Below are 19,782 nucleotides of genomic sequence, written 5' to 3'. Positions count from 1 at the left end.
CTCAGGTACAGCAAGTTTAAAGCACATTTTGTCAGGTTGTAGAATTAGCTTATCACAAGGCCGGTATACATGGCGGCATAATCAGGTGCTGAGAAGCTTAGCCGCAGGCATTGAGGAGAGAAGGAAGCAGGTGAATTCTGGAAGTTCTAGAAAGGAGAGGTTAGATGTGCAGTTTGTTCGAGAGGGGGAGAAAATAGAGCTGCTAAGTCAGGGAGAAGGCAGGTAGGTGGCTGCCTGGTAGGGGCTAATGATTGGCAAATGCAGGTCGACTTGGGAGGAAAGCTAGTTGTGCCCCAGGAAATAGTTTATAGTAATCTGAGGCCGGACATTGTCTTATGGTCCATGAGTAAAAAGACTGTGTTTTTTATTGAGTTAACAGTCCCTTGGGAAAATTCAGTGGAGACAGCTTATGAAAGGAAGAAGACTAAGTATGCAGATTTAAAGACAGAATCTGAGCAGAGGGGATGGAAGACCAGGGTCTGTCCAGTTGAAGTGGGGTGTAGAGGTTTTGTTGCAGGGTCAGCTGTTTCACTGTTGAGGGAGCTGGGAGTGCATGGGCAAAATTTAAGAAAGACAGTGAGGGAGATGTCAGATGAGGCTGCTAGGTCTAGTCAGTGGATATGGATCAGGAGAAATAATAGTAGTTGGGGGGGGGGGGGGGGGGCAGTGGACATGCATGCCAAACCCGGCAAGAGAAGAGGTTAAAGTCTGAACAAGACACCTCTCCTCTGCTCTGCTTTCCCCGCCCCATCTTCTCGCTCTGCCAATAGGAAGAGAACCAGGAAGTTTAGATAAGGTGGGGGTGTGGCCAGCTAGAGTCTCTCTTTGGGACCATGCGGCCTGTTCAGGTGAGTTTGCGTGGTAAGACACAGAGTTGGCTTGTTTTTTGATCTTTTTGGTTGTTTTCCTGTTTTGTTTGCTTCTTGAAGGAAATGTTAGGGTTTGTTTTCCTGCTCTGTTTGCTTTTTGAAGGAAATGGTAGGGTTTGCTGCTTCTTGAAGGAAATGTTAGAAGAGGCTGTTAAATCTAGTCTGTGGTTTAGGCCTCCACCTTCAGCACCTTCTAAATTTTCCACCCCCTACCCGAACAAGGGTCTGTATCCAATCCCTACTTTCATCTTTTGACTCTACCTCTTTATTTTCTATCCCCTACCCGAACCAGGGTTTGTATTCCCACCCCGCTTTTTCTTGGTGCAGTTGGTGAGAGGCAGGGGTAGATGATGGTAGTGTGGCAATCGGCAGTTACATGTGGCATCTAGGCCTGTGGTAGCATTGTAGCAGCTAACAATAGCTAAAGCGGTGAGAGTATGATAGTATCTTAGCAGTTAGTATTGGTAGCTAGCAATTAACATTAACAGTATAGGTGAATCTAGCTTTATTGTCTTCTTCTGTTCCTCTTAGCAGGTAGCGGTTAGCACATAACATTAGCTAAATGGTAGCATCGGAACTGTATTGTCTTCTTCTGTTCTTCCTAGCGGTTAGCATTAGCATTAGCAATAGTTAAATGGTAGCATCGGTACTGGCCACTACCTGGAGCATCTCTGGGTCAGTTGAACGTGGCGGTGCTGTTTGGATTGTGTAGGAGCAGTGTGAACTGGCACTGGGGGGGTGACTCTGGGACGCCGGAGTTCACTGCCTAACCTCCTGGAGGTGTCGTGGGACTAAGTAGGCGAAACACTGTTGAAGGGAGGTTTCCACCTGATGACCCCCAGAGACGTGTTAGGAATCACTGCTCTTTGGCAGGTATAGAGGCAGATTAGAGCTCCAAGGTTCTTCACTGAGAATGAATCCTCTTTTTGAGCACAAGGATCTTGTGTTTAAATTAACTTTTATACTATCTATGAGTTGTTTGCAGTGGTTTCATTTAAATGACAGTTTGAAGCCCAAAGAGGTAAAACTATTCAATATTTTACTACACAAATATAGAATAGTGAATATAGAAACTCCCAAAAAAAGAACTTTGTTTTTGGACAGAGTAAGTCCACCTGCAGCAGCTCCAACATGCTGCTCCACCATTGATGCTTCCGTATTAATAGTTCATGATCTCATATATGATCAAATATGTCAGAGGGTTTTTTTTTTTGTTTTTGTTTTGCAGAACAAGTACTTTTACTTTTAATATTTAACCTGAATAAATTAGCTCATAATATTTCAGTACTTTTTCTTTCAGTAGAATTTAACTGCAGGACTTGTAATGGAGTATTTTTACGTTTACTTAAGTGCAGGATCTGAATACTTCTTCCATCCCTGGACATCTCACAGACATCACTACAGTAATAAATAAGAAGAACTGCAAAATTAACCTTATTATCAACTCTTAACCGTCTTTGATTTGCCTCTGAATGAACACGTTATGGAGGGTTGTGTGCTGGACTAATGACTGGCAGAGTTATTCCAGCTGTTTCTGTTTCCAGTCTTTATGCTAAGCTAATTGGCTGCTGGCTGTACCTTTGTATTAAACAGACTTAACATTTACAATAATCTCAAATAATGCGGTCTTATTGGATCAGTCCAGCAGGGTTTGAAGGTTAAGTCACACAGCAGCCAGTAAACATACATCAGCATGGCAGAAGTTCCATTAAAAACCATTAAAATTTAGAAAAGTCAAACACTTTATTGGTGTTCACATACTGTACAGTAGGAAACAGTGGCGATAAGTAAGGCGATACCTGTATAAAATAACCACAGATCGCTGAGCTGTGGCCTTTTCTCCCTTTAAAAAGCCATCGATCATTGTGATAAATCAAGTAATATACATGTGGGGTAGCATCATGAGGCTGAATTTACAGAAAACTTTGCATCTGAATACTTCATCTGAAAAGGAAATGATGTAGTTGTAAGAAGGGCAGGGCACGTGGTGACGTACGAACAATATGACTGAACGGTCGGCTGATTTAAAGCTGCACAGACGGACAATCACCTTTCTGCTCCTCATATTCATGTATTCTGCACGCCTCTCTCTGATGACAGCTGTAATAGATTACCATGCAGTAGAGTGCTGACGTCCTTCCTCTACCACTCTGTGTGTACGTGCACACTAACATGTAGGATTTAAACAAGCAGCAGCTTTGTGTGAAGTTCTCCTAAAATGAGGTAACAGGTGGGTGCCACCTTTTCCTACATCCAGTGCCAGCGTGTTTAAAATGCTCACTGTCTACATTACCTGCACATGCAAGCTACGGTATCGTTAAAGGATAACTTTCGTTTTTTACAACCTGGACCTTATTTGTAGCATTAAATACGACCATTTACCCCCCCAGACAACTTTGGTGTCATTTGGAGTCATTTTGAAGAAATTAGCCCCAGAGGAGCGGCGCGTATATCCGTATAATGCGAATACTCGGGGCATCCATGCGCAGCCTCTATATAACACATAATCTGCAGAAACTCGTTCATATTCCAATATTTAGTTCTGATATGCTGGTGCTATTCCCCTCTGAGCCGGCGGTCGGCTAGTTTAGCTGTAGTTTGGCACAGCTGTGGTTCGTTATTGCGTATTCGTAACCGACCGCCGCAGAGTCAGCCGTGTTGTGGCTGGCTGCTCGCAGCGCCCGGCGTTCGGTAATGACATCATCCACGTCAGAGGTAGTTGACTAGAGACGCCGGATGTCGATAACATGTCACCACGGGCTCAGAGGGGAATAGCACCAGCATATCAGAACAAAATATTGGAATATGAACGAGTTTCTGCAGATTATGCGTTATATAGAGGCTGCGCATGGATGCCCCGAGTACTCGCATTATACGGATATACGCGCCGCTCCTCTGGGGCTAATTTCTTCAAAACGACTCCAAATGCCACCAAAGTTGTCTGGGTGAGTAAATGGTCGTATTTAATGCTACAAATAAGGTCCAGGTTGTAAAAAACTGAAGTTATCCTTTAAGTTAGTGAAAGATGGTTGTTATATTAGGGTCTGGCTAGGGTTAGGCAATTAAAACACTTGGTTTAAATTAGAATCCTAACCTAATTTTCATGTATTCACATTCTGTAATTCCCTCTGTCCACAGTAGTTGTCATTGTTGTGGTTTAAACTTTATTTAAACTGCCTCCCTGTGCAGGAGGACTTCAGCCGGATCAGAGCTGGACTACTGCAATAACATCTCTCACTGCTGCTGCTTCACATTAAAAGTGTTCAAATGGCTGAACACCAGGGGGCTTTTATTGTGAAGCAGCCAAAGGAAACACAATGCGTTGGTCACCAAGGTTCGTGCGGACAGCTTTCGCTCATCAAAAACGTGTCTACAAAACAAAACTCGTCACTTTTAGATGGTTTTAAATATCAGAGAGCTGAAGGTGACAGGCTGCACACCTGCGACTCAACGAGGTGAGCAGCTCTTGTGTCCTGCTGGCGCGTGGAAAACGACTCGTGCCGTGCAGAGCGTGAAATCAGCTTGTGGTTGTTAATGGCAGGCTGATGATTGAGTTCTTTATTAAAGCAACCTGAGAGTGTTTGGCTGTAAACAGACACACCAGGATTAAACCACACTCGCTGTTATCACCAGTAACCAAAGGAGACTTTACGGTTGAGTTTAAGGTTTGGGAAAGTTGTGTGTTTATGGTTACAGTAAAGAAAAACGTGAACATTAACTGCAGTTCAGTGGCGGGAGGCTGACTCTGGTCTGCTGCGTGACGCCCAGCCACCACCGAGACCTCCACCTTCTTCTTCTTCACTACATGGAGGACACACTACTTCCTGCATTGGCACTGCATGTAAATCGAGAGGCGTGGAATCATCCAATATGGGCATAATTAGCAGGACACACGATGGTTCAGTGGAATAAAAACTAAAACACAGCTGAACAAGTTAGATGAGTAACACTGATGATCGACCGTGGTAATTTGATCTGGAAGCTACAGTTCAGTTCTTTCCCTCCTCTGAACCAGTTTAATGATCGGGTACTTAGACTGATTGGCAATAACTGATTTCATTGTTCATTAATCTATTTTCTAAACTTGTCCTGTTTTGGGTGGCAGTGGATTGGAGTCTGTTCCAGCAACTAAACAATTCATTTGCTGTATTAAATAAAAACATGACGCCTCAGCATTAATGGAAATGACCCTCGACAGCGATCCTGACCCCCAACACCCCTGAAAAACGTTACTCTAAACGTTTGACAGCTTGTCGTGACTCGACATCTCAGCGTGGTGGTGTGGGTGATCCGGTAGAGAAAAGGAAACGATACCAGAACACAAGTGGTAAACGACAGTCGTGTGTGGGGGGGGCGTCCAGTCGTAGAGGTATTACCCTGAGTTTAGGGTAAAGGGTCATCAGGCTGGGACTCAGGATTTGGTCTGTATCTGGCCATGGAGGGCCTCGGCCTGGGCTTTCAGACTCTGAAACTCCCCCTGGATGAAATCAGTCAACGTCTTCCTCATTTCCAACTGAAAACAAAAAGTACAGAAAGAACATGTTGCACTTTTTATTTTCTTCTCCAAATGCAAAAACCCCCTTTATGAATGTCTCATGAGACACTTTAACATCAGAACTGCAAACCAGAAGATTATTAAACTCTTTTCATAGTTGATGAATAAATTCTGTCATCATTCGCTGGTTACAGTTTCTTAAATGTGAGAATCTGATTTTCTTTGTCACGTATTTGAATGTTTGTGTTTTGGACCGTCGGTCGAACTAAATAAGCAACTTGAATCCGTCACTTTGGGCTCGGAGAAGCTGCGATCAGCATTTTGATGGATTTAAATCAAATACATTTTTTCTCCGATTAGGTGATAAACATTTGGTCTGCAGGACGTCAGCTAATAGCAAAAACTGTACATCACAAGTTTCCAGAGCTGATTGTGGCATATTAAAATTTATCCGACCGACAGACTGAAACTAAATCAAAACAAAAAAAACAAAAAAAAAAAAAACATCACATCTGAGAAGCTGAATTTTTGCAATTGTTGCTTAAAAAAGTTCGTAAAGGATTCATCAGTTGGCAAAATATCTCCAAACTAATTTCTTTTATCGTCTAACTGACAAATGATCTGTTTCAGCTTCACATAAATTAAAATTAAATCTGAGTCTTTATCTACTTCATTTGAATAATCCCAAAAAGGTGACACCAATAAATGAACTTCATAAATTTCATCTGATCGATATCTTTTGAGGTAAAGCACCGATATTGTCATGTCTTTGGGTCAAAGACATCAGTATTTTCATAAGAATAATAAGTTAGTAAAAAAGGTTTTAAATAAGTTCATAGATGGAAATAAATAAGTTAAAAATGTCTGATGGTTGAATGGTTAAAAGTTGCGAAGTGAGACATCTTCTCCCTAAAAGATCGTTTTGGTCTCAGCAGAGTGAGTGCTCCTCCCGCTATAGACAAGCTATGTGTGTTTTTCCTCTCAGTGAAAACGAGCTGGTGGGACAGCAGAAACGAAGCTTGAACGACTCATGTCACACTGTGTTATGTTCTAAAACGTTTTGGACCTTGGGAAACTTTCGTCTTTGTGAGTATCTTATGTGTACAAAGCACTTATAGAGGTCACAGTATTTCTGAAAAGACGCTGATATAAGTTAGTTAAATCAATAATGTTTCTACTAGCAGTTATATGTGTATTAGCTAACTGTTCCTGTCCCATGCACTTTAGTATTGTAATTGCAGTTGGTGTATGTTGCAGTTACCACATTCAAACATGTTGCAAGAGCTCCATAAAGCAAGAAAAGAAAGCCTTGTGTGCAGAGTTTCTTGTTTGGTTCGCTGGCTGTCTGGCAGCATACAGAGGCACGTGTTGTGAGGACAGCACCGATATATTTGGCCACTAAACATAACGTATTGCTAAAAATCTTCAATCTGTCTAAATCTCAATTTTTAACAGGTACTAACATATCAAAATACACGACATTCCTAGTTAACATGATGAAATACAGTTACATCATTAGTAACACATCGATTGCACCTCTACAAGTACTCCATTACTGTCCAGCCCAGCGTGTTGGTGTTTCATACGCTCTGTCCTCACCTGGCTCTTGTTTTCAGCTCGGAGGGTTTCCACAAGGTCTCCGACACTGAACGGCTTCCCCACCAGGACTGTGATTCTCTGGAAACAGACCACCGGTTACAACTACAGACACTCACAGGCAACGAAAAGTCATGACGAACAGAATACTGAACTGTGGCCGGGATCAGATGCGAGTGTTCCTACCTTGCCGATCCGCGGAACGTAGGGCTTCATGTTTGGCAGGACGTCACTCAAACCTGATGAAACAGAAGACAACGAGTGGGCTACCTGCATCGCCCTGAGATGGACTGTTCTCTCTGCCGTTGTTGCTGCTTGATATCATAATATCACAATATCACATAGAGGAGCGGCTGATATTCTGTATTTTTCTTGATGTCAGCAGATCCCATAAAAAGATTAAAACCACTGATGTGTTAGTCTCAAACAGGGAGAAATTGTGCATTTGTTGGGGACAATTTTCAGCGGCGGATTAATCTACATTCGGTGCTGTAGTGAGTGTTTGTGTGTGTGTGTGTAGGTGGGACTGAGTCAGAATAAACTACAGTGTGTGTGTTGACGGTCATGAACGAACATGTCAGAGCATCAGTGAGGGTCACTGATGTGTTTTAATGGTTTTTAACAACACTGGAGCTCAGACGAAGACGACATATCCGCCTCTGATAACACACAATGTTTGACAGGATACGTTGAGTGCTGGTTTAGATCTGCACATGGGAGCTTTTGACAATAAGTAAAATACAGAATATGACCAACTTGTGCTTTAAATGCAGTTTTTAAAGCATTTATCTACGACAGACTCAACTGTCCTCACCTGTCTCTTCATTTCCTGCCAGCTCTCTAATGTAATCTTTTAAAACAAAGCAGACCGTCTGAAGAACGAAAACACATGAAAAGTAGCTACCTAAAGACCTGCTCTACCTAAAAACACCTATACATGTGTCATGCTGATTTTCTATATAATTTAAGTTTCTCTCTGGAAGATTCAACCATCTACAGTGAAGCAGACTCCATCTTTAAAAACAAAGTGACGAAACAGCAGAACAGGTGAGATCACGTGACGTCGCCTGTGGCGGTGAGTTACTCACCCACATGCCAGAGCGGCAGGATGATCGGGTTGAGGGAGCACTCCGATATTAGCCGACCCACGCCTGAAACACAAACCAGGAGTGATCTGAACCACTTTCACACTCACTGCCGTTAAAACAGGCACAAAGGATTCATTTAAAGGCAAACAATCACTCTGCGTTCATCTTTCAAAGCTCCACTGAGTGTGAACTACGTACACACACTCAAATACTGACCCCATTTTAATCGTATAAACTCTTCAGTCATGTTGACTTTGCCTGTTGAATGAGGAAGAAGAGAGAACGTGCTTATTTCCACAATACTTAAACCAAATCAAAAACCGGAAAGAAAAACGATAAAAAGAGTGAAACGTGAGGTGGAAGCTTAACACACCTTCTGGGAAGATGTGCACCCATTCTCCTCTGTTCAGCTTCTCCAGAACAAAGTCCATGCCTTTCTGATAAACGCCATCGCCTACAGAACACACACGCTGTAAGCCGTTTGCTCAGCAGGCAGTGAGACAAAGTCGGGGGTCAGTGCCGACAGAGACTCACCTCGGCAGACAGGAACACATTTCCCCCGGCTGAAGAATCGTGAGTGCAGCTCTCTGGTGAAGCAGATGTCAGAAGCTGCAGGAGTCCTGAGATAAATAATTACACATCATCAGAAAATTAGACCAGAACCACAATAATTGCTACGAATGAGTGAATGAGGTGCTGAAATGATAAAACTCACCAGCGCATCTTGTTGAAGGTCCACAAATGTCTGAACTTTAGTACACCTGTCGCAAACAGATGTAATTATTTCACTGATGTTACTGTTAGAGTCGATTTCAGGTGGTGCATCTGTCCTTACCCCAGATATGTGGATCATCCATACAAGACTGGTGATTGGACAGAGTGATGAGAGGCGTGTCAGAGGGCCGCTGGTCAACCAGGTCCAGCAAAACCTCTTGGTTGTGGACCGTCAAGTAGTTCATGTACTCTGAAGTTGGGAGGCAGAATCTCAAACCAAGGAAAAAACTGAAAACAACACTTTTGTGTTGCTTTGGTTAGGAAGTTGGTGTTTATATGTGTGTATTCCAACTTACTGGTCCAGAAGTAGGAATAGGAGCCCACCATGCCCATGACCAGTGAGCTGGAGATCCTCCATGCCAAAGGAGGGCTCTGTGGGAACGGCCATCTGACCTCCAGGGGCATCACGGCGTCCACAGGTTCGACATCCACACACACATGAACCTGGTACAACACACACAGTGAGAAACAGCCAGAGGGAAACTAAACTCAGGCTGAAGTGACCTCATTAGGTTTGGCCTGACTTAAAGGGGCATTTCACAGAGTTTACACGTGATGGTCAGTTTACTGGCTGACGCACGAAAGAAAGCTGTAGGAGAAAAAATAACCCTGATGATGGCGTGGACAAAGTGACAGCATCCAATGAAAAGATATTGATTGAAAGATTAAAGATTAAAGTTATTTAATGTGCATTATTGGAGGTGTAGGATGGAGTGTTTAGGGAGCGTAAAAGGATATCTCGGCCTCTGCTGCTCCATGGTGCTGCTTTGATAGTTTGCCTCATCTTTAATCAGTTAATATGAAAGTTTGACCTCTGAGCGTCCCCATCTATCACACAACCTTTGTTAGATCCAAACCAGGACTGTCAGTGGTTTGACTGTGGAGGTCAGAATATCCAGGTTAATAAACAACACATAGCAGACGTTAGCATGTTAGCTAACAACTAGCCAAAGTTTACTGACACATTTAGCTCTGAGAGGCATACAACGCTAACCATGTGAAATACACATTCATTATCTGGTAATCAAATCGATCAATCAATGAGTTAGTAGCCGTTTAGCTAACGCTACACAGAAGCTTCACTGGTACAATCATTCAGTTATCTGCCTGGATTTATATTCATGACTCTTCACACTCGATTCTTATGCAAAAACAGCCCAAAAGCGGCATTTTGTCGTGTCTAAATGTACAAACACTGTGTGGCGCGCACTTCTATGAAGCCTTATCTAATATATTTAAAGATTTTAATAACTTGAGAAGTAAAGAAGACAGCACAAGATCAAACAGTTACCTTTCTCCTCCTGACAGGCTAGTGGCCCCTGACCCGGAACTGAATGTCGCACTGAATTGTGGGTATCGTAGTTTTGGGGGAGTCTCTAACCTAATAATTTTCAATACTTTGTGCTTGCTGTTTGGTTTTCACTTTATTTACTCACGTTACAGGTTCATAAATAATGACAACAGACGTTATGTTATGTCCGTCAAATCGTGTTCAATGTCGTCTACAGCGCGCTTCCGTGTTCAGACGTGCGGAATTATGGGTAATAGAGGCTGTAAAGTAGGTCAAAAGTGAAGCTTCTCTAATCTATGGTTTGACCTGCTGTTCCTGTTTTTAGGCTTCCCTTTGTGAAGAGGTAATGGATAAAAATGGTTAACTGCTGTAAGTAAGTAAGTAATAGTGTAATAGTGTTTATTGCAATGATAAAGTATTTAAGATGAAAATTGAAAATTTGTTCAGAATATCCTCAGTAAAATGTGTTCTGAAAATGTTTGTTATTTCTATCAATTAGAATACTAACGACTTGCCATCTGTTCTTTCACTGTATTTACATACACACAAAAAGATCAAATAGATAGAAAAAGATAGAAAAAAAGAAATGTTCTCTGTACAAGGTTTGTGAAGACCTGTCTGAAAATAGCACTACCATTAGATATGCTCTATATAGCCTATTCTTTAAATATTATATCTTATATGAAACTATATGGGAAAGTATAAATACAGAACATTCTGTATGGCTTCTTTCTATTTTGTTTTATTTACTATTAAAAAAAAACAAGTTATTTTTGGCGACCACTGGAATTAATTAAAAATTAGTGAAACATTTCATATTTTTTGACCAATTACTAACACAATCTGCAGATTAATTACTAATGAAAATGACCTTTAGTTGCAGGCCTTGACGTAACGCCTAAATATCATGTGCTGCAAGTGAAAGTGTGTGAAAACTAGCAAGTTGAAACAGATGAAATAGCAACAAGTGATGGTGTAATGGCTGAAACATCCAGCTGCTGCCACCTTCAGTGGTAGAAATACAAATGCAAAGTGGACAGAAATCTACTCAAAAGAAGAAGAGGCCATACAAACATATTAACAATCAATAAGTAACACTAAATAACACCCAATCTGAAATCAGAAAGCAAATCTGAAAGCACACATCAGTTATGTCATGATTAGGCTGCTTCATCAGTAATAAATTAATATATACAGTATACAGAAATAGAGTCACTTCCTTCTTGCACACTTGGTTTTCTCAATAGATCAGCGCTCAGCACTCACTCTCTAAACGTGGTGATCTATTGCTTCCACTTCTGCTGTTTTGGGCTGAACTGAGACAGCATAGCATGAGGACACCAGGGGCACTTTGGTCCACTGGGGGGCAGAAATGAGTTGTGGGCTCCAATTGAGCCCCACAAGCGCTCCCCCTTGTGGTAAACAGTGGACACTCACACTCTTCATATTCATAATTCAAAACACTTTATTGAAACACTTTAATCACAAAGCTTATAAAACTCTCCCCCCGGCCTGGAGAAGCCGAACAAACTTACCACCCAGCAGGAATTAAAACTGACTTTCAGCAGAGCCTGTAGATTAAAAACATGTTTAAAACTGATGGTACGAAGTTTTCATCTGACATTTTACAAACACCACAAACAGTGTGTAAACACCAGGCTCAGACCGACCTGCCAAAAAATATATTCATATTCACACTACAGCTCAGAGTCATACATTCATATGTGCGTTTATGTTATACTCACAAAAAGTGAGTGTAGAACCTCGATTATAAAAGATTACCATTTAAAAAATAATTTAAGAATACAATAAATACATTACATCCTGACATGTGACCAAAGGTGCGAAACACTTTTAACACAGTTTGTGGCACAAAGAAACAGGTGTAGCTTCCATGAGAGGCCTGTCCAGACTGGTGACCAGTTACAGACTCTCCAGTGACAAACGTGTTTCACCAGCTGGGTGCGAGCGCGTTCAGTCCTTTTAATGCCACCTCAAACCCCAAAAAACAGGCCTGAGGGAGGGGGAGAGGAACAAGGTGTTTCAGTGCGACCATAAAAGACAGATGATGCTGCAGCTTGTAGTTATCGGGCAGTAAAGGAGCAGAAATATGAGAGTGAAGATTTACCGCGTTGGCAGGGAAGGCTCGCAGAAAGACAGCATTGAATCCCTTGTAGAGGGCTGTAGGTCCTTCTTCTCTGAGCAGCGTTCTCAGGACGTCCACCAGACCTCTGTACTTCCCATCTGCAGCTGTACACACACACACACACACACACACACACACACACACACAGAAACCAGTTCAGGCGGAGCGATCTCTCTCTTTTGAACTGGGAGTTTTCTCTCCGGGTCGCCCTGGTGGCCTCGAGGGTTTAGGTGCCGCTCATGAAAGCTCGTCCATTTACATACGTTCATAAGCTGAAGTGTTACCACACCTTGTTCAGTGACACCTGCTGACCTGTGTTTCCATGGTAACAGTCGGTGACACCTGCTGACCTATTTTTCCATTGTAACAAGTACAACAACTAAAACGTGGTTCATGTCATCCATAATAACTGCAACATAATACATGGTGTGTGTGTGTGTGTGTGTGCGTGTGTGCGTGTGTGTGTGTGTGTGTGTGCGTGTGTTCGTAGGCAGGTACATGTAATACAGCAACTTTTCTCACTCACCTGTCTGGAAATTGGATTTGAGGACGTCTGGAGGAAGAGCGATCGTCCAGTTTAATATTCCTGCTACACCACCAGCCAGGAGGATGTTGGGAGTGCTGAGCTGAGAAACACTAACCGATAAAAAGATGAGAAGAAAAGACTAAGGTACCTCAAATTTGTACTTAAGCACACTACTTGAGTAAACGTACTTTAGTAGTTACATTCCACCACTGGCTTCTTCACTGTAACCATGGTTACTCACCTTTGACCCTCCGGAGTCAGGAAGTTTTTGAGGTACTCGTACGTCAGGAAGTACAGGCCGTTAGAAGGCACATCTAAGAGAGACACAGAGAACATGTGACAGTCACACCTTTAGACCTCGTTCTAAACGAACGCTTACAGAAACACAAGCCGCCACACGGACACACGCTGATGCAATGTGACTGAGTACATTTACTGTGGTGCAGTTTGGGGATACATGTATTTTACTACAGTATTTATGCTACTTTAAACTTCACTACATTTCTCTCACAGCTTAGTAACTAGTTACTTTGCAAAGTTGATTATTAATACGAAATATAAAGGAACGAATGAATTCTGATGTATTACTATCGGTTGAGATATCCAGCAGTATGTATGAAGTTAAAATGAGCTCCATCTTTACCAGCTGCCACAGCTAAAAGCATCGACGTACTTCTTACACACACACACACGTTTACCTCTGATGAGAGTCAGCACAGTCCCTTTGTACACACTGCGGATCCCCTGCTCCTTATAGAGCCTGACTGCACAGTCGAGTGGACCTGAGTACCTCACCTCTCCACTGCTGGCCTGCACCTGGAAAACACGTTTCAGTCCAATCATGCAGACACAGTTGTAGCTGCTCCTTATGTATGATGTTCTGCTAAAAAAATAAAACACCAAACACACACACACACACACACACACACACACACACACACGCACACACACGCACACACACACACTTCACCTGCAGTAAACATTTGATTCTCTCTCCTGGAGCCACAATCACTGTAGTGAAGACGCCTGCCAGACAGCCTGACAGGAATATCTGAGTGTGCCTGAACAGAACAGAACAGAACAGAACAGAACAGAGCAGAACAGAACAGAACAGAACAGAACAGAACAGAGCAGAGCAAAACAGAGCAGAACAGAGCAGAGCAGAGCAGAGCAGAGCAGAGCAGAGCAGAACAGAACAGAGCAAAACAGAGCAGAGCAGAGCAGAACAGAGCAGAGCAGAGCAGAGCAGAACAGAGCAGAGCAGAGCAGAGCAGAGCAGAACAGAACAGAGCAAAACAGAGCAGAGCAGAGCAGAGCAGAGCAAAACAGAACAGAACAGAACAGAGCAGAACAGAGCAGAGCAGAGCAAAGCAGAGCAGAACAGAACAGAACAGAGCAAAACAGAGCAGAGCAGAGCAGAGCAGAACAGAACAGAACAGAACAGAGCAAAACAGAGCAGAGCAGAGCAGAGCAGAACAGAGCAGAGCAGAGCAGAGCAGAGCAGAACAGAGCAGAGCAGAGCAAAGCAGAGCAGAACAGAACAGAGCAGAGCAGAGCAGAGCAGAACAGAGCAGAGCAGAGCAGAGCAGAACAGAGCAGAGCAGAGCAGAGCAGAGCAAAACAGAACAGAACAGAACAGAGCAGAGCAGAGCAGAACAGTGAATCATTACGACATCCCATCAGTCTACAGCCACACTAGCAGTTCTGTGAGACTGTGCTTTGTGCTAAATGCTAACGTCACCATGCTAACACGCGCACAATGACAATGCTAGCGTGTTAATATTAAGCAGGTATAACGATCATAACAAGTGTTGGACACATTACAATGTTGACCTGATGGTGGCGCTAGATGAGAAGTGAGAGGATCACCACAGTTGTTACAGTTCATCCTGAGGGGATTTCATGGTAATTCATCCAATAGTTGTTGAGATATTTCACTTAAAACCAAAACTATCACGTCCAGGTTTGTGAGACGTTGACCAGAGACAGAGAGGGACAGACACCTGCAGTCTCTGGCACTCTGTGTGTTCTGTGCTGTCCCGGGTTTCTTCAGCTTGAAACACTTTGGAACACAAACTATGTCAAAAGAGAACACAAATGTCCGTGGAGCGCTGCAGGCCTGGGGGAGGACGGGCTAACGCGGGGGTTTACAGTCAAGGTGGTTTGGAGAAACACGAGGACTAAAAATCCTTCTGGTGTGAGATAGAGGCGAGCGGGGGTCTCAGGCACATGTGACACTGCCACATATAAATATAGACGGAAGGAGTGAAGATAAAAGGAGCTGACGGTGGGGGTGGTGGGAGGTGGCATGGTAACATTAGCACAGGGGTGTAGAGGAGGTGTGTTGCTTCAGCCAATGATAGCTGGGGGGAGGGCGACGGAGGAATGCTTATATATAGAGCTCGTATTCCAGGTATTACAAACACACTGTAAAAGAGACACCAACAACTCTGTGTGTGTGTGTGTGTGTGTGTGTGCACGTGCTTACATACGTTAGAGGTTTGTCAGGGTCTGTCTGCTGGAGCTGTTTTCCCAGACCGAACCCAAAGAAACTGATGGCCATCATAGGAGCCACGCCCGCCAGAGGAGCCCCCATACCTTTATAGAGGCCGAGGATACCCTGGGCACACACACACACACACACACACACACACACACACTCATCAGTTATCTTAAACTGGGACTAGACTTTCTGCACCAGTTTTCTTCACTTCCTATTGTTTTTCTTCACATGAAGCCTTTCAGTAAGTGTGTTTCCATCCACCTGTTTATACACATTTTCAGTTTGTGCTCAAACACGAGGTGGAAAAGTTTCAGAAAAAGAGTTTTCAGAGGGATGAGGAGGCTGTAACCTCAGAAATGTCTGATTTCCATCATGTTTTCCTTTGTTTTAAGCTTTGACTGGAGCTCACTAAATGTCGTCCTCTGGTTGTTCCACTCGCTGTTTTTCTCCAACAGCCGATCAGCTCATGTTCACACAGCAGAGCCGACACAAACACAGCCGGTTTAGCTGGTTCTCTGGAAATTTGCTTTGCATTTGCACTAAATTTGGGTGGAAACTTGACTGTGTTCAAACTGTGCTCTGTAATAAGTAATGCGTGTGTGTGTGTGTGTGTGTGTGTGTGTGTGTGTGTTTACCTCTTTGGATACTGTCTTACGGAAGCAGTCATATGTTCCTGTGTAGAGCACATACTGAGCACAGGAGGCTTTGGGCTGCGTCTGCAGCCTCACCTGGAAAATTAATTAGACAAGTCAGCTAAACACACACACACACACACACACACACACACACACACACAGCTCTCTGACCATGTGAGGGGAGGATTGTCCAGACATGAGATAAAGGAAACACCCATCAGCGTGTGCAGCTCGAGGCCGCTGATAACGAACCGCCCGTCAGATGCAACATGCTGACATTTAGACGTTTGGATCAATTCGTACACGATGATCGGTTTGTCGAAAAGTCATCGTGTAAAGCACGACCCGACACACTGATGTGCTGATGCATGAGGCAGCATCGGACTGAGGAGGTTTCATACGGTGGAACAGTACAGTTAAAACAGGATGGTCTGAGAAACACTTTGTACTTTGGTGCTCATCGTAGGGAAACCAGGAAGCTTCATTAAAACTCAATTAAATGACGGGAAACTGTTTTTATTTGTGAACCCCCCCCCCCCCCCCCCCCCCTGACTGGCACTGAATTATTCACATGATGGCCAGGCTACACTCATTATTACAGCCAAGGTAATAAGTCAAATACTCGAGTGGCTGATCAACAGATAATCAATCACCTGCTGTTTTGATTAATTAATTGTTTGAGTGGAGTTGAGGTATTTATCAATATTGTGTGAGATTTTGTGGAGAAAATATTTTATTGATTAATCAAGAAAATGATCATCTGAGAACTCTGGACAGATCTATACTGATGAAAACTGTTGAATCACAGCAGTCAGATAGTAGAAGTTCACTGTTCAGATTTCCACATCAGTCACCTGCACACTGCAATTACACATTTACATGAACTATAAAACCTGCTGGTGTCGGGGGACGCTGTAAACTCTGAAGGAGCAGCTGTACAGTCAGTTAATGCTCTCTGTCCTAAAGATGGAAGGACGTATTGATCAGTCCATCGACAGAAAACAATTCAAGCAAACATTTGCTGGTTTCAACCCTTAAAGTGTGATGATTTTCTGTTCTTTCATGCGTGTGGCATTAAACTGAACTCCCTCACAGAAATAACAGCAGATAGTTTTCTGACATTTAATGGAGCAGACATTTCGATAACAGGAAATAATCTGTAGTTGCAACCCTAATCAGATTTCCTCTTGTATAAATAGCCTAATCTAACACTGCCATCCCACTGCTTCCCTCTTTCTAGTAGCTGCCTCGTGGCTTTGGTGACATCTTAAGCTGATTTATCAATAATCCCCTCAACACCCACATCTGATCGCTAACTTTTCCACCTCCAGTCTCTTTTAACAGAATCCAGAACAAAGTCTAGAACAGCAGGAAAACCAGGAAACCAGGAGCAAAGACAGTGAAATAACACTTGTGTTAGATTACAGTCAGCACTGAGGCGATCAGTCACCTTGATGGTGTCCAGCGGGTGTCCGGCCAGCAGCAGACAGGCTCCGGCGACCCCCCCGGCCACGAAGTTCTTCAGCGGAGAAACTCTTGCTTCTTCCCCCATCCTGTCCCAGCATGGCCAGCCGAGACAGCCACCTCACACCGCCGCGACGGTCCGCACACACCGCGGCCGTCCGTGTGTGTGTGTGTGTGCGTGTGTGTGTGCGGTGAGACGCACAGCCTGTCTGTCTGTCTGTCTGTCTGACTGCCGCGCACAGACAGCTTCGATGCTGGACTTAGTCTGCTCTCCCCACGAACACAGCGGAGTTCATGTCCCACCTCCTTCTGGGGAGGGATTTAAAGCAAAGTAGTAAAACTTTATTACTCTGTGTGAAAAGTGAAGTAACTTAAGTTCACATATTTACCCGTTAATTAGTCTTTAGATTAACAACAAATACTCATTAACAAATCAAGTTTATGCCCCCAATAAAATGCGGATTTTAACTGACAGAGAAATGAAATATTTCATGAAAAATCTTCCAGTAATGTCGTTATTTTAATATGGTTGTGTGCAATTGGTAAATATTTCAATATCACTAAATGATATAAATTAATGTATAATTTATTTTGATTATTAAGACACAGTTTTAACCTGCGTTCTACTCTCTTCCATAAACCAGATAAACGTTAAAGATGATCAAGATCTTTCTTTGTGGTCCCTCATTTAATTTTCTCTGTTTTTATAAAAATGTCATTGTTGACTTCTTTCGTCAACCTCAAGGGTTCAACCCTGTTACCAAAAACATTGTTCGAAAATTTATTTAAATATGATTTTACTTTATTGAAAAGTTGCCTCTCCAGAGTTTTGGCATCCTTCAGGTTAAATCTGCAGCCCTGTTGCTCATTGTTGGCTAACATGGTCACGCGGTAGTTACAGGGTTGCAAATCCCAGGTTTTGGATGAGAACATCCATATTGATATAAGTATAATATAACCTACTGACATGTGTATGTTTTTTTTAAAAAAGAACAAAATACAATCGTTGCAAATGCTGACACCATCACACCATGTTTTTTTCCATATTCATAGGTTGGCTTTAACTCTTTTGTGTGTTAGTAGGCAGGTAACAGTATATCAGTTAATGAGAATGTTTTTTGCAAACAGTCTGGAAAACTGTTGTGAACATATTTGTACTCATGTTGATACAGAAGGTCTGATTGTTGCTGCAAATGCTTACAAAAGCTGCAGTAAAGCATCATAAGTGACTAAATGTAGGCCTATACGTTAACACATCACCCAGAGAATCACCCAGACCAACACCCAGACCAACACCCAGAGCAACACCCAGAGCAACACCCAGAACATCACCCAGAACATCACCCAGACCAACACCCAGAACATCACCCAGAGCAACACCCAGAGCAACACCCAGAACATCACCCAGACCAACACCCAGAACATCACCCAGAACATCACCCAGACCAACACCCAGAACATCACCCAGAGCAACACCCAGAGCAACACCAAGAACATCACCCAGCGCAACACCAAGAACATCACCCAGAGCAACACCCAGAGCAACACCAAGAACATCACCCAGAACATCACCCAGAGCAACACCCAGAACATCACCCAGAACATCACCCAGACCAACACCCAGAACATCACCCAGAGCAACACCCAGAGCAACACCCAGAACATCACCCAGACCAACACCCAGAACATCACCCAGAGCAACACCCAGAGCAACACCAAGAACATCACCCAGACCAACACCCAGAGCAACACCAAGAACATCACCCAGACCAACACCCAGAACATCACCCAGAGCAACACCCAGAACATCACCCAGACCAACAACCAGAACATCACCCAGAGCAACACCCAGAGCAACACCAAGAACATCACCCAGAGCAACACCCAGAACATCACCCAGACCAACACCAAGAACATCACCCAGAGCAACACCCAGAGCAACACCAAGAACATCACCCAGAGCAACACCCAGAACATCACCCAGAACATCACCCAGACCACACCCAGAACATCACCCAGAACATCACCCAGACCAACACCCAGAGCAACACCAAGAACATCACCCAGAGCAACACCCAGAACATCACCCAGAGCAACACCCAGAGCAACACCAAGAACATCACCCAGACCAACACCCAGAGCAACACCAAGAACATCACCCAGACCAACACCCAGAACATCACCCAGAGCAACACCCAGAACATCACCCAGAGCAAAACCCAGAACATCACCCAGACCAACACCCAGAGCAACACCAGAACATCACCCAGAGCAACACCCAGAACATCACCCAGAACATCACCCAGAGCAACACCCAGAGCAACACCCAGTGAACATATGGCTCCTATGCACAGCTTTCTGTTTAGTGTGTGTAGTGTGGGGATGAAGAGAAATA

At 43.5% G+C, this 19,782-nt stretch overlaps 2 protein-coding genes across 3 annotated transcripts; both read right to left on the bottom strand.

The window, feature by feature from the left end:
• Positions 1–3,826: 3,826 nt before the first annotated feature.
• Positions 3,827–10,227, bottom strand: tafazzin (tafazzin, phospholipid-lysophospholipid transacylase). 2 transcript variants are annotated; one of them, XM_041945858.1, is made up of 11 exons: positions 10,114–10,227; positions 9,119–9,266; positions 8,884–9,012; positions 8,764–8,809; positions 8,583–8,668; positions 8,422–8,502; positions 8,265–8,306; positions 8,049–8,111; positions 7,147–7,199; positions 6,964–7,041; positions 3,827–5,382 (listed from the first exon to the last, which is right to left on the bottom strand). In XM_041945858.1, the coding sequence occupies exons 2-11, from the start codon at positions 9,225–9,227 to the stop codon at positions 5,281–5,283; spliced, it is 789 nt and encodes a 262-aa protein (XP_041801792.1). In that variant the 5' UTR covers positions 9,228–9,266; positions 10,114–10,227; the 3' UTR covers positions 3,827–5,280. The 2 variants fall into 2 exon arrangements, with proteins under 2 accessions (XP_041801792.1, XP_041801793.1); XM_041945859.1 differs by having other exon boundaries at positions 9,119–9,699; positions 10,114–10,128.
• A 1,393-nt stretch (positions 10,228–11,620) lies between these two features.
• si:dkey-150i13.2 (mitochondrial carnitine/acylcarnitine carrier protein) lies at positions 11,621–17,568 on the bottom strand. The gene is made up of 9 exons (XM_041946201.1): positions 17,374–17,568; positions 15,924–16,016; positions 15,278–15,405; positions 13,756–13,846; positions 13,484–13,601; positions 13,027–13,099; positions 12,786–12,895; positions 12,242–12,363; positions 11,621–12,127 (listed from the first exon to the last, which is right to left on the bottom strand). The coding sequence occupies exons 1-9, from the start codon at positions 17,473–17,475 to the stop codon at positions 12,065–12,067; spliced, it is 900 nt and encodes a 299-aa protein (XP_041802135.1). The 5' UTR covers positions 17,476–17,568; the 3' UTR covers positions 11,621–12,064.
• Between the last annotated feature and the right edge of the window lie 2,214 nt (positions 17,569–19,782).

The sequence above is a fragment of the Chelmon rostratus genome, chromosome 10 (assembly GCF_017976325.1).
Source record: "Chelmon rostratus isolate fCheRos1 chromosome 10, fCheRos1.pri, whole genome shotgun sequence".
Taxonomy (NCBI): Eukaryota; Metazoa; Chordata; class Actinopteri; order Chaetodontiformes; family Chaetodontidae; genus Chelmon; species Chelmon rostratus.
Note: the sequence above shows the minus strand (reverse complement) of the source record. Positions and strands in the feature narration are given on the sequence as shown.